This window comes from Pungitius pungitius, chromosome 8 (genome assembly GCF_949316345.1).
Source record: "Pungitius pungitius chromosome 8, fPunPun2.1, whole genome shotgun sequence".
Taxonomy (NCBI): Eukaryota; Metazoa; Chordata; class Actinopteri; order Perciformes; family Gasterosteidae; genus Pungitius; species Pungitius pungitius.
In genome coordinates this window covers 1,609,981-1,624,322 of record NC_084907.1, presented here as the reverse complement: position 1 = coordinate 1,624,322, position 14,342 = coordinate 1,609,981, and the positions used below count along the sequence as shown (strand labels likewise).

Below are 14,342 nucleotides of genomic sequence, written 5' to 3'. Positions count from 1 at the left end.
TACACGCGCAGACCCACGGACCGCTTCAGCTTCTCGAAGGTCCTCCTGGTCCAGAGGAAACGTCCTCCTCGTCCACACATTTGCGTCTCCTGTAATGGACCGTTTCTACAAACACACCCAACACTTTCTGTTTGGTTTCCACTGGACAGAAGGTCAGAGAGTCACGTGACCGCGGGATCTCTGCTTGTTCGATGTGTCGCTGAAACCGCTGAATATGTTTGTTATTGACAAATCAGTGATGACAAAGACACTTTCAGTTGGTGTGATGATAATGTTCGTTTTTAAAGTAATACTTTTGGAGAATAAGCTCATTAACACCCATTAACAAGTGATTCCCATAATGTCAAGCCATTCCGTTTTAAGATTTTAGTACTTTTTATTAATTTAATGAAACCAGTATCATTTATTTTAACCAGAGTTGGCTTTTAAACTACTGTGACATATGTTATATTTTTGTTTTTCAAAGCCAATACTTGTATTTGAGGGATCGAAACGTGAGATGAAGGACAGATTCGACACAATCGGCCACCTGATGAGAACCCTTCAATACGACTGTGCGGGACGTTTTCTAGATGTTAAATCTGCTGGTCGGTGATGTCATCTCCCCTCGACGACCTCACGCGCGCCTTTATGATTACTCATCTGTGTTTCAGACGCTGGAGGTGGACCTCGGGGACCCCGTGGAGCTCCTGAGGTCAGGCACAAAACCTCTTCTACATTACCCACGTTATTTTTCATCAGATTCTCAAAAAATGAAGCCGTTTCGGCTCAAAGCTGCTTCGCCCTTCAGGGAGATCTTCGGCGTCTTGGGCCCTGATGAAGACCGACATGGCGAACTTCACCATCCATAGCCTGAGGCCTCACCTGCTGCAGCAGGCCGTGCAGTACGAGAGGGCCAAGTTCCAGCAGGTCCTGGACAAGCCGCCGGGTGAGGAAGGCTGTTTGGGTCGGTGATGGATGGTGAAAGGTTCTCCACCCCGTTCAAATCGATTCCTTTCAATTAAACCCGTTCTGACCCTTGTCGCTCTGAAGCGGCTGCTTCCTGCTTTTTATTCCGGCTTCTCGTAGATGAAGTGAAGCGCCGGGACAGCCAATCAGTGACCTCTGGCTCAGGTGTTCTGTACCGCTGTGCTAATCAGAGTTTTTAATTCCTAAAATGCAGCTTTTTAGTTAATTACTGCGGCTAATAAATGTCTTCTCTTACACTGGCTATAATTTTTTTTACAGCCCCTGAGAGAGTGCAGCAAAAGGGCTGTAAATGTACTTTAACTCATTTCATTCCATGCCTTAAACTGGAAGTACCGGGAAGAGATGGAGATGAAGAAGATGAAGAAGAGACGTCTTCACACCCTGAGACCCTGTTTGTTTGTGTGACTGTTCAGCCGCTCTGGACGACACCACCGCTTGGCTGCAGGCGGCGGCCGCCACGGCTCGGTCCAAGTCGCACCGTCCTGGACCGGGCCTACGCCGCGCCTGCTGCCCTGGGACCCGCGAGACCCGAAATACCCCGAGGTCAGAAAAAAAGCGACATGGCGCCGCAACTCTGCCTTTCCACCCGAGTGATGTTTTATTGATCGTAAGAACATATCCAGTGCCCCCCCCTCCTCCCTCCTCCTCCCCCCTCCCCACGGCGCATGTTAAAGTACGTGACAGCACATCAGGGCTCAAGCAGCACCTCTTCAGTCGGATGCACTGACGCAGCCCTGTCACATGAGCTCAGAGGCTGCTTCATCAACACCAGCCATCGCCTCTCAGAGGCCTTCATTTGATCTGATGTTCAGCTGCAGGTCCCTCGACCCGTCAGCCTCGAATCAACGTTTAGGTGCTTTGTCCTCAATGTTTCAAATGCTTGTTTCAACCAATATATTTATTACTCTTGGTTTCTATTTCATCTTTATTTATGCATTTCTTTTAGTCTTACATAGGTACATAGATTGTTATAGTTTTTGGCATCAATTTTACTTTTCACTTTTAGCTAGTTATTATTTATTCATTTACTTTAGACAACAATTTAGCATTCATGTTTGTTCCTTTTAGTTATGTTTGATCCATTAGGTCAACTTTAGCTTTAACTTTAACAATTTATGGGTTTTAATAATGTATCCATTATTCACAACTATTTTCCATGTACAATTTTATACAATCGGATGAATGTTTTCCATTATTTATCCAATTAGTAAAGCTACAATGTTTCCAAGGCTCCAGATGATGGTGCTGGAGGCGTCGGTGCTGCTCCTGACCCACGCTCAGTGCGGGGACGCCGTCTTCGCCCTGCAGGGGTTTGTAGGTAGACTCCGGCGGGCCCTCGCTGCCCTGCTGGAGGCCAGTCACGCCAGGTAAGAGGAGGACTTGGGGATGCTTGCGCCGGCTGTCATGGGGAACAGGTATGGTCCTCGTAGGGGACACTGATGGAGGTGACAGGGGACAACCAACCTGTCCGAACGGATCCGGCTAACCTCATTCTTTCTATCCAAGAGAAGCCCAGCCGGGTGATTGGTGGATAAATGTGGAGGAGCAGCATGTGATGGCCGAGGCCTGTTTACGCTCTAAAGCTGTAATAGAATGCAGCAAGCATTAAAATGTCCTTTTATTCAATATAAACCAGAGAGACCCTGAAGTCATTAACAACCCTTATTAATTCTACCAGTCGCAGGACTCTCTTTCTAAATGTATAAATTAGGGCCGGGACTTTAGCGCGTTAATTACGATTAATTAATTACAATGTGAATTAAGATTAATTAATTACACAAAAAAAAACACATTAAACATTTTTTACGCATTTTTACACTTATTTTTTGCACCACGGAACGTTTCTCACTGGATGAGTTTCGGGCGGACCGATTAAACTGGAGCACCAACTAGCGTTCATGACTTCAGACAACAACAAACCACAGTGAACATGAACGAAGACGCTTACGAGACCGTGTCGGGTGGCCCCGTGAATGGGAAATCTTATAATAAACACACGGATGGAAGCGTCGATAAGAGCGTGGTTGTGTGCAAGCTGTGCAACAAGGAATTCACATCGAGCCTCAAGTATCACCTCAACGCAACACAACTAGCAGCTAGCGTGGACGTACAAGGACCCACACCCAACCCACACTGCACCAGATGACTGGTTTAAGGACGAGAGTAACTAAGTCCACGTCTGAAAAAATAACCAATGTTCTGAATGTACTTGAAAGTATTGGTCTACTTAAAAAAACATAGTTTACACAAGGTCTACTTACCTATAGGCTACCTGAATTTCTGAAAGTACTATATTTCTAAATATGCTATTTCTACACTTGTCCGCTGACAAACAAAAATAAAAATCCATGTGAAAAAAATTACTTCTCACTGTTCTCAGGTCAAATATTTATGCAATTAAAATGTGATTCATTTTGATTAATTAATTACAAAGCCTCTAATTAGATTCATATTTTTAATCGAGTCCCGGCCCTAATAATATATATATATTATTTTATATATATATTGACCTTACATATATTTTTTTATAATTATTATTAATTATTTAAAAAAATCTTTTCTGTGACATTTTTTGACCCTACATATTTTGACTTTTTTCACAATATTTTTTTCCCATGACATGACTGGAATGATCTTAGATGGAGCAACCTACACGTCCCTGTCACTAATGCCAAATGCCCCAAATTTCTGTACTTTAAACCTTATCTGGGTTCAACCCTCAAGGGACATGGTGGCTCTTCCTAAATCCTTTTTTAGTTTTGGGTAACTGACATTTATAAAAAATCATAATGGGATATTGCCCCAGAGACGGATTGGTGCATCTTGGAGGATCAACCATGCTGTTCATCCTTCCTGCATTGGTAAAGGCACAAGTGAGTTGAATTTGAATGTAACAGAGAATTGCAGGGTGGATGGACGAAAAAGGGTAAACAAATCTACACCCTGTGCCAGACTGTCAGTTTAAGGTTGTCCACAGGATGCCCTGAAGTAGACAAACATGTGATTGTCTTGAAAAATGCCCTCAGAGGCTGTAATAAGTTTCATGTCAGTGTGACCACTGAATGAGACACATCTGCTCATCTTTACTGACTCATCCGGCCTTCTCTCCCGTCAAAAAGGTGGAACCCTATAGTAGCATGGCTAATAAGTGCTAAAAGCTAAAGCAAAGCAATTAACATCAAATTCAATTCATCATTCAAAAGATTCTTCATCATTCTTGACAATGCCATCATAACCAAGTGAACGCGCCTTGTGTTTCTGCATAACCCCCAGGGTTCACCTCTCTGAAACAACCAGTGGGGACAATGCCCCCACTACTACCTCCGCGGTAGTGTGCTCAAGACTTGGCAGGAGCGGGATTTGAACCCACTGGCGGCGCTCACAGAGGCTTCTGGGCTCTAGCTTGCACCCCTACACTACCAGTCCTGGTCACATTTTGGCAACTTTGATTCTCCTATTTAACCTTGAGCATGTGAGTTAAACCTCAAAAATCTTTTTAAATGCTTTTTCAACACCTGGGCTTGAACCCACAACCTTCAAGTGCAGTGCAGGGGCTTATGTCAGCAGCTCTTCCGCTGTGCTACTTCTCCACACACTAACCAAGCCTTTGTTTGTTGTATTTAACCTTCGGATTGCTACTCAAACCTGAAGTAAAGCCAAAGGCTCAAACCAGTAGCTCCTCAGCTCTTGTGCTGCACTACCTCACCATGGACAAATTACATTTTTGTTTCTCGTATTTAACCTTGAGACTGCTACTCAAACCTCAAAACTGTTTCAAAGAAGAAGTGATGTCTGCATGAAGGGGCATGAACCCACAACCTCAGACACCAGGTTGGAGCCTGCAGCCCTTCAGTTGTTCCCCTGTGCTATTCAAGCACATGCCTCATTGTGTCCGTTTCTCATATTAGACCTTGGGATTGTTTACTAAACCTCAAAACTGTTTCATAGTTTACAGTTTGAAGCCCTGACTGCAACCAAACCCTCCTTCTGAGAGAGCAGGTTTGAACTGAGGATCCTCCACACTTCAGCCTTCCTGCTATCTCCCTGCACTGTTCCACCAAACACCTCTTGATGCTTTTGAATCCAACCTCAATTCTCATAGATTCTCAGGCTGGAATCCACAACCGTTCCATACCGTTATAATAGAATTGCAGGTCAAGTAAAGTCATATAATGGCATTTTTAATAAAGCCCTAGTTGATTTCACTACTTTTATGCTGTGATCCTTATTTCACTTTTTTCGACATGTGTGCTGATGCCCGCGTGTGAATTGAGAGGATCCATACCGACTCCCCTATGGAGCTAAACCAGTCTGAGGGTCCTCCTCAGCTGAGTGGAGAATAAATCCCGGAAGAAATAAACACGTTTGACACACGGCACCTTGAGGAGAGAGAATCAAATCCCAAATGTGGATCAGGAAGGTCAGCTTTGATTCCACTAGAGACACCAGAACTCACGATGATTCACAGTGTCACTGTTTGTTTAATTTAAATTAAAGGGCCGGTACCTTAACACACATCTAATGATACCTGCCGGTAGTGTGTGTGTGTGTGTCTGAGTGTCTGAGTGCCGGTTTGTGGTGCTGCAGGGAAGCCGACCTGAAGGGGGCGCTGCCGGGGCTTTTTATTTCCTATAGAAGTGTGCTGTAAAAGAATGCTGGTCGAGATGCACCATTTTCAATGGACATGCCCTTGCTTATTTTACTGGTTAATCCGCCCGGTACCTTTGTCCAGTCCAAATCAAAACTGTGGCTCTCGTGCTTTCCATCAAAAAGCAGAAGATCTTCACATTCAGAAGCAGGAACCAGAGGGATTTGGGCTTATTCTCAACTGATTGTCGAAGTAGTCACAGAATAATGCGGTATTTGGTAGTATATTTTAATCTGCAGGAGAGAACATGCGTTAAAATGTCATCGAGTGAGCCGACCTCTCTCCCTCCCCCCTCCCCCCCCCTCGTCCCTCTCTGGATCGAACACAGGAGACAGAGTCCAGGGCTTCCTCCGGGCCGCGCCGCAGGGCGAGCTGGGGGGGGCCTTTGGGCGCGTCGTCCACTTCAACCGAAGCGTCTTCGGCTCCTTCTTCAAGCTCTGGATGCGTCGCCGCCGTGTAAATACGTTTGAGGGAAAAGGCCTTTACATTTTTTTTTTAAGTTGTCTATTATATTCTTTTTTTTTTTAAAGGTGTTTTAAACAAAGCAAAAGGTGAAAAACAGAAGGCAGATTCATTGTTATGGCATCAGTGCGTCTTCACCTCACATTTGAGAGCAAAACACATCAGGAAAACAAACAGTGGGAAACAAAATGAATGCTAATGAAAAGAGTCGCGTCAAACACACTGATCGGAAATAAAGTACCAAAGATTCTAAATCATACGTATATTAGTTTTAATATGTAGCTGGTTAAATCGATAGATGTCCACGTATCATTTCCCAAAGACAAAGTGCACTTTTTCATCTTCTTCGTTTTGCACCTTTCGATTATAAACCAACAATATTCTCAATGTTTCCCTGCAGTCAAGATTAGTGTTTAAAACAAATACAAATGAAGACATTTTCTACTTCTGAGCAGCCATGTACAAACAAAAGAAATACGGCTACCAACATTCTGTGAGGCCTTGATGGATTTTAATCAGAATTCTGGGTAAATGATTACTAGACACACCTGTAACGTATTAACTGCTTAGTTATTATAATTGTGTATTCCATACACGTATAACAACTACGCTGCAAAAACAAAGTTCAAACAGAACGCAACAGATCACTCACTTCAAAACTGGTCAGCTTGATAAATAAAAATATATTAACTTAACACAAGCAAGTTTCACGACTCGGAGAGCATATCTTCATACCGTACGGAAGTAATTACACCAACGGACACCTTGAATGTCACCCAAAATACACACAGGGTTAGAAGTTAACGCAGAAGAGTCCAACCACCGGAGCCTCGGGGGTGAAGCTGCAGGGAACGCCATCGTTTCAGGAAACGTAACATCCTTGGCAATTTTTTTGGAAAACACCTTTAACAATAAGGACTGTTTAATAACTAGGAATTTCCAGAATGCTCAATAAATCTTACCACATGACTAAAAACAATTTGCAGTCTGCTGCGGCATGAAATCGATTTTAAGGAGTTTCTCAAACTCTGATTCATTAATACAAGTAGCCAGAAATGTTGCATAATCTTATACACACACAAAAAGAAACACCAACGAGTTATTTTATACAAAAATATAATGTGATAGAAAGTAACATTATTTAAGAAAGTAATGTGAAACTGTATTTTTAATACACGTGGTGGAAAGAGTTCTGGACCATTCTGGAAATGGAGCCGCAGTATTTTACTGTCCGTGTTTCTCTCCGACGCTCTGACTGAAATGTAATATATTAAATGGTGCACACATAAATTTGGTTGGTACATAAATGGCAGCGTCCATTAATCTCCACAGCAGGGAAACACTGATTTTGTACAAGATATCTTTACCGTGTTGTTATATTTGTCACTTAAAGATCAGACAGCTGGTGTTACGTATCTGTGATTTTCTTTTTGACCATAAAACATTTTGTTCATCAATGTAATATTGCTTTGAGATTTTTAACAGAATCACATTTTCATTGAGCAACTGTGCTCCGTCTAAAGCATTGTATGCTGGTAGTTTAGTTATTTTTTTCTCTACACTTGGTTGCATTCGGGATTAAACCTTCACAACGTCAATGGACCTGAATCAATAGAAATGCTCCTTGATGGTCGTCGTCATTTATGCTCTTCGGCGCACTAAACAACGCAGTACGTTCATGACGGGGGTCAGAAAGTCACATGGAGGTCAGGACTTTAACCTGACTGACCTCTCGGGACGGGAGGGACACGCGGGTCCTGTTTAGCCCGTGATGTCCGGGTTTCGTATCGGGGGGGGGAGAGCGGGACGTACAGAGCGAGATCTTAAATGCACGAGACGTCTCTACCTCTCTGCCCGCTACAACTCAACGCACTCGCACGGCCTGCTTCCCCCTTCAACTCACAGCTTGGTGTCCGGGAACTTGAACGCTGGGGTGAGCTACACAAGGAAAACACCAACGTTAAAAGAGACCGGTACATGCACAGCCAAAATCATGCCACCAATACTCGCTGCAAATAGCTGCTGCTCATCAAAGTGTAATGCTTTTCTATTATGCATCCGTACTGGAGCAGGTTGTCTTGGTGACACACAAAATGGAAAGAACCCACGTGTTGGGGTGGAGGGATGAGGAGGGACCGCTGGGATGTAACCAAGAGGGGAGGGAGGGAACATAAGAAGCGCTGCATGGCGGATGGGTGACGAAGAGACGAAGAGACACGTCGCCGCGGTGCGGATCAAAGGCTGCGGAGAGCACGCCAAAGGAAAGACGCCGCCGACGTGCATCGTCAGCGACCAGTCAGAACCAAAGTGGCAACGGCACACAGCCACGGTCACCCCCCCCCCCCCCCCCCCCCGGCACTCGATACCTCACATCTCCTGCAGCGCGCACAAACAAGGACAGTGATGTGACTCTCATGAGGACACACAACATGGGGCACGCACAGCAGGTAGCACAGTGCTGGAGGGGGGGGGGGCGAGGGGGGGGGGACAACAGATATGTGACGACTCCACGACGAGCATTTTTTGAGTTACAGTGCACAAAGGAAATTCTCCTTTTAAACGGCGTCATGTTCTCGGCGTGACAAACACACGCCAGAGCAACACTTGGGATTTGACGCTTTACACGCGGTGGAATTCAATCTTTTCACTGAGGTTCTTTATTTTCAAGTGTGGTTCTTTGCTTGTACTGAGCCTAAATCTACACTGGTGCAAACCGCATGGACACCTACCCATGTCATGATAATAAGATGCTACGTGGGGAAATGTGCGAGTCTAATGAGCTGTTGTTAATTCTCTTCGTTGTTGTTGTTGTTGTTTTTTGCCTGGGGGTCGTTCATTGACCCCTTCTTTATCGCTCATTCCAAAAGTATTTCAATCAGGTGTATCAGTCTATCAAAAAGTCACAAAATATCCAGTTTGCACCTTACGAAAAGAAAATAAGGTATTAAAAGGGATAGTGCCACGTTTTAACACAGTGTTATATATGTATATATATTGACAAGTAGAAGGAGTAAGTTGCGGTCTCTCGGTGCTACGGTGAAGGCTGAGAGACTGCTGGGGGGGGGGGGGGGGTCTAGAGGCCAGAGTGGAGACTTGTCTAAACAAATGGACAAAAACTGTGCCATCAGAAGAGCGACGTCATCGCTCATCATCATCGTCAGTCGTTGCGTCCTAGCGGGGGAGTGTTGTCTTCTTTCCTTTAGAAGCAGGAGGGACTCGTGCAGTTGTTGGGGGGGGAGGAGGGGGGGGGGGTGTTTAGGGACGGTCAGGGGGCCAAGGGGGAGGGGTGGTTCTGCAGTCGATCCTAAATAACCAAAATGACGTAAGGCTGTTGTCCTCTACTGTGCGTGTGCGCGCGTGTGTGTGTGTGTGTGTGTGTGTGTGTGTGTTGGTAGGTTGAGTCCTTGGTCCGTTTGAGTTCAGACATCAGTGATCGATTCATGAGCGATCCATCGTGGGGTTTGGAGTATTGTACAAATGCTTTGAAAGAAAAGAACAGGTGGTTGGCTGCACGTTGGCGTTTTGTCTTTCATAGATTTAAGTGTCCGTCTTGCATCCCTTGCTAGCAAAGCAGCCTCCTCATAGGGCCTCACAGTGGTAGATGCCTGGTAAGACCGGACAGGCTAAAGATGGAGAAAGAAAAAATAATAAATAACCGTCTTGAGGCAAAACCACCAAACAATTCAGAAATTTTAAAATAACGAGTGATAAAAATAATGGAAAAGAAAAAGATTCATGCTTTTACATTACAGAATAAACCTTCTACACGAGCAATATCAAAAAGGTGCGTTCATAGGATATGTTCAATGGTTGGTTATCTTGTCAAAAGATGGAAAATTAACAAATTAACACCACTCTTTAGTTAACTTGGGTTAGCACAAAGACATGTGGAGACAACCATCCTGGTTCTATCCTACCGGCACTTATAAAGGTAACTAATTAACACTTTATTTCTTCTGTTTAATAACAAGGAAAACCTCAATTTGAAAAAAAGTCAACAAACCACTAGGGCTGTCAACATAAATGCATTCTTCTATGCGATTAATGTGGCTGAGATTAATGCAACTAAATATTAAAAAAATAAGATACCGTACGTTTGTTTACTCCCGGTCCCGGAAGTAAACCGGAAGTTAACCGCGGAGACAAAACGGCCGCTAGCTGCCGTCAGTTACATAACGATGGAGGCAGCTTTTAGCTTTGGAAGTAAAACAAACACAAGAACAACACAAAGCGGAGAAATGTGCAGAGGAATTACTCCACGTTTCAACCAGAAGGGGGATGAGTGACAAACTGACCACTTAAAGCGCCGCTATGCTAAGCTAGCTGCTAGGCTAAGCTAGCTGCTAAATAAGCCTGCTGCTGCCCGTAGGTCCACACTGACCGTGCAGTTGGGTGTGTGGCGTCATTACTGTCACCCAACTATAACAAATAAGCCCCCTTCTTTGATATGTTGCATTTTTCTTTAAACAGTTGAACGCATGAACCCTTTTGATATTTCACTCAAGTTCAAGAAACAAAGGAAAATAAAATGATGCTTTAATCAATGGCTTGAAATAATAATAATAATAATAATAAAATGCAACCTCTGGTAGATATCAGGGATGTGGAGGCAGATGCAAGTTGAGGAAGAGGAGGATGAGGAGGAAGAGGCAGTTTGGTTGAGAGAGCGGGGCCATTTTGAAACAAGATCAGTCCATGATCCTCCGCTCCAGGGCTCCGCCATGGGCTGCGGCAGCGACAGGCTGTGGGGGAGGCGGGCGGGGGGGGGGGGTTTCGGAGAGCCGCGGGAGTGTTTGTCGTGGCGGGTAACCAGGTCGGTGTGGGTCGCCGGGGGCGGGGCAAAGGGGGGTGCAGGAGTCGGCCGCCCTGAGGGACGCTATACCATCACAGTGAGAAGGCACGGGGCTGGCATGTATAAACGTGTGCGTGTGTGAGAGATAAGTAAAGGATGGGATGCAGGGGTGGGGAGGGGGGGGCGGGGGTACGATGGGGTGCTGTGGGGCGCCCGCGGAGATCCGGCCTCAGAATATGGTGGTCTCGTACTTGGTGCTGACGGGGCGCCTGTGGGGGTCCCGCTGGTCCAAGAGCCAGGTGGTGCTGCCGCCCAGGGACTGCATGTCTGCGTCCATCTCCAGGGGGTCGATCTGCCGGGGGGGGGGAGGAGGAGGGAGGAGGGAGGGAGGGAAGGGGACGAGAGGAGGGCGTGAGACGGGGGGGGGGGCGGCAGCGGAGGTCCTTGCCTCGTCCTCAGCTCAAACACACACACCACACCCACACACGTGCATGTGGATTAGAGAGGGGGGGGGGGTGGGGGGTGTCCAGTGATCATGTTATAATCACAGACACTCAGGGCTCAATCCACAACATGGACGACGTGTGACAGGAAGCACCCTCGGCCTCCGTAAGCGGCGCTGCGCCCTCCGGGGGGGCGGGACGGCGGCCGATCCACACCGGCGCGGCTCGGACAGACAGGATGTGAGCAGCCGGGACACACAGAGGCTGATTGACACGCGTTTACGGAGAGACACAGGTGGCTTTGAGATGGTCGAGAAAAAAAACAAACTAAAAAAAACAGCTCCCCCCGCATGAAGGACGTGCACAGTTTGACAAAGAGTTTCCTTAAAGGACAGAAGCCACTTGAACCACCGTGTTTACAAAGCCGCACAGACACAATGAAGCCAACAACAGCCCCATGACACTCTCTCTTCCCTGGGAGGAGGGGGCGGGGGGGGGGGTTCAACCACAAAACTTCAGCTAATTGCATCTCGAAGATGAAGATGAGAGATGGGAAAGTAAAAGGACGAGGAGGATGCGTATGGTTGGAATATAAAGAAGCACCAAACCAAAGGAGACAAAGTGCACCGCGACACCAAAACAAATAAAGAGGGAGGGGGGGGGTTGATGTGTAAGCAGATGTGTGTGTGTGTGTGTCTGTTTATGTGTGTGATTACAGGTTGAATAGAGGAAAGGAAAGAGAAGAACCTGGACTCCAGGGCTAACAGAGTGCAACGGGAGGAAGGAGGGACGGTGGGTAGTACACGTGTGACAGTGACAGCAGCGGCATTCGAGCGGAGGGGCTCCCTGGGAGGCAGGAGGACCAAGAAGACAAGAACAAAGACACGTTAAAAAGAGACGAGAGAGCATAGAGGGACAGAGCATTTGAACGCGTCGCACCGACCAAGACGGAATCCAGGAGGAGCGGCTCGTCGCATATTTGGAGCTCGGGGGGGGGGGGGGGGGGGGGGGGGGCAAATTGCACCAAAATAATCTTTTGTTTTGTCCTTTTGCTAAGCTTCCAATTTCTTTCATCAGTGACTGGAGAGTTCTCTGTGTCTCTCAGCCAGTATTCAGCCATCAGACTGAACCAAGATCAAGCTGTTTGTAGCAGGCGATTCCAAACTTTTGAAAGGCGACATGTGTGTTCATCTTACTCTTGGTACATTTCTACCACAGCAGTGACAGCATTTTCATCAAACTAACGGAGCTAACATTCGCTCATTTAGACAGCTACTAATGAGAAACCAGCGCCGGTCGACCCCTGAAATCACAGACCCCTTTATGTCTAATATTACAAAGGTTTAAAAGGCACATATTTCAGCCTAACCTTTACATCAAGGCTGTCCTCCTGGTCAACAAACACGCATACAAATGACTGATCGCTAAGTTGATTTAATCAACAGCTGATTAAAACTACGTTTCTCCACAAAGAATCACACACGAGCAAAGCTTTTAACGTGTGTGTTCACCAGGGATCCAAATAAAAAAAAAACTGCTAAATGAATCTCTCTAAATGAATGAATCTTAGTCCGCTGAGATCAGGGTGCACACTCCATCAGTGGCGAGGGAGCGGCGCACGGGCCCAACTAGCGGGGCCTGAGCCCCCCCCCCAAATGTCCCAGAGGGGTCAAATGGATCGTCCGTCGTATTTTGCATGTGCATTCGAAATAACAAATAAAGCTTCGCCTGATTGGCTCAGAGCTGAGGGGAGGGCGAGATAAAATTGGAAGCAAAGTAATGACTAATGAGGGCAAATCTTCCTTTAGTAGGAGGCTTGTTGGGGGGGAAAAAGCCGGTCACGAGGTCAGTGTACTTTCTCTAAATTATAAAGACATTTATGAAGGCTCAACATTGCTTTTGTTTTGTTTAAAGAGCTGCAGAGCGACACTCACTGCTGATCTTCGCATGCTGCTCCATGACTGAGAAACCGGGCGGCTGGCTTTGGTCTCTATGACCTCTGGGCTCAGAGATGTGGGCGGGACGTAGTGTCTGGCCCTGGCCTGCATTGCCATCTGATAGGCCACCTCGAAGGCCTGTCCCAGTGTGAGGATGATCTCGTAGGTCTGCGTCTGTGAGAGGGATGGTATATGGTTTTTGTGCATCTTAACTAAAGTCACATTATAGAGTATGTTAGAATATATTCATATTTGGTAAGCACAATTCAGTTAAAACTATGTGAAACTACCCGCTGGTCCTGCTTTGACCTTTATAGAAGCTGTTCCAAATTACAACAATCACCTGTGCCTGTGCATGGAAATTACATTCACAGCAGGGGAGCAACTTCAATCAAACCACTCCACGAGTCAATCAAGGGAACAATGTCCACAGGGCGCTGCACACAGCGGTAACTACGGGATACTGGACACAGTATCCCACACTATGTGTATTCCTAAATTATTCAATGAGAAATTCATAAAATTCTGAAGAAGATGGAGACTCACAGGTTCCAAAGTATATAAATATATAAATATATATATATATATATATATATATATCAGCAATATATACTGTATATATAACTATAAATATAGAACGGGTTACTCACCACTTCCACAGTGCTGAAGACATGGCAGAAGTGGTGGCCGCTATTCAGATCCTTGGTGATGTAAGCAAAGGCGCAGAGGTCATCTGGGTCCTGGGCGGCGCACGAGATGTTCCTGATCTCATGCTCCGCTACTATGGTCTAAAAGGGAGGGAAATGGGGGGGGGTGTGAGTGCTTCCTGGAAGTCCAGAGAGAGCCTGCTGCAATACGTGCAGACGCACACATTACCTTGGTGGCTGCATCAATGAACTTGACCCCTCTGTAGGTGATGGACAGAATGACAACTGGACCCTTTCTTGCATCCTTTGACTTCTGCAGTGGACAACATTCAATAGTTGAGATATACAGCAGTACAACAAAGGTAGTAACAGAAATTGCCCCAGTTAGCATGTTTCTTTGGCATTTCATTATTCATTTGCTTTCGAGTTATTCACCAAAATATC

The 14,342-nt window shown here is 45.9% G+C and overlaps 1 protein-coding gene across 9 annotated transcripts in view; it reads right to left on the bottom strand.

Moving 5' to 3' along the window:
* Positions 1 to 7,623: 7,623 nt before the first annotated feature.
* Positions 7,624 to 14,342, bottom strand: part of anks1ab (ankyrin repeat and sterile alpha motif domain containing 1Ab) — a 29,643-nt gene continuing 22,924 nt past the window's right edge. For 5 of the 9 annotated variants that reach the window (XM_062564130.1, XM_062564133.1, XM_062564129.1 and 2 more), the window contains 6 exons: positions 14,128 to 14,211; positions 13,902 to 14,039; positions 13,249 to 13,425; positions 12,062 to 12,160; positions 10,663 to 11,223; positions 8,714 to 9,702 (listed from right to left, as the gene is read on the bottom strand). In XM_062564130.1, coding sequence (XP_062420114.1) covers positions 11,101 to 11,223; positions 12,062 to 12,160; positions 13,249 to 13,425; positions 13,902 to 14,039; positions 14,128 to 14,211 — 621 coding nt within the window. In that variant the 3' untranslated portion in view covers positions 8,714 to 9,702; positions 10,663 to 11,100. Of the gene's footprint in view, positions 8,018 to 8,713; positions 11,224 to 12,061; positions 12,161 to 13,248; positions 13,426 to 13,901; positions 14,040 to 14,127; positions 14,212 to 14,342 lie in introns of those variants that run through there. The other 4 variants (XM_062564132.1, XM_062564135.1, XM_037489758.2 and 1 more) reach the window with 3 other exon arrangements.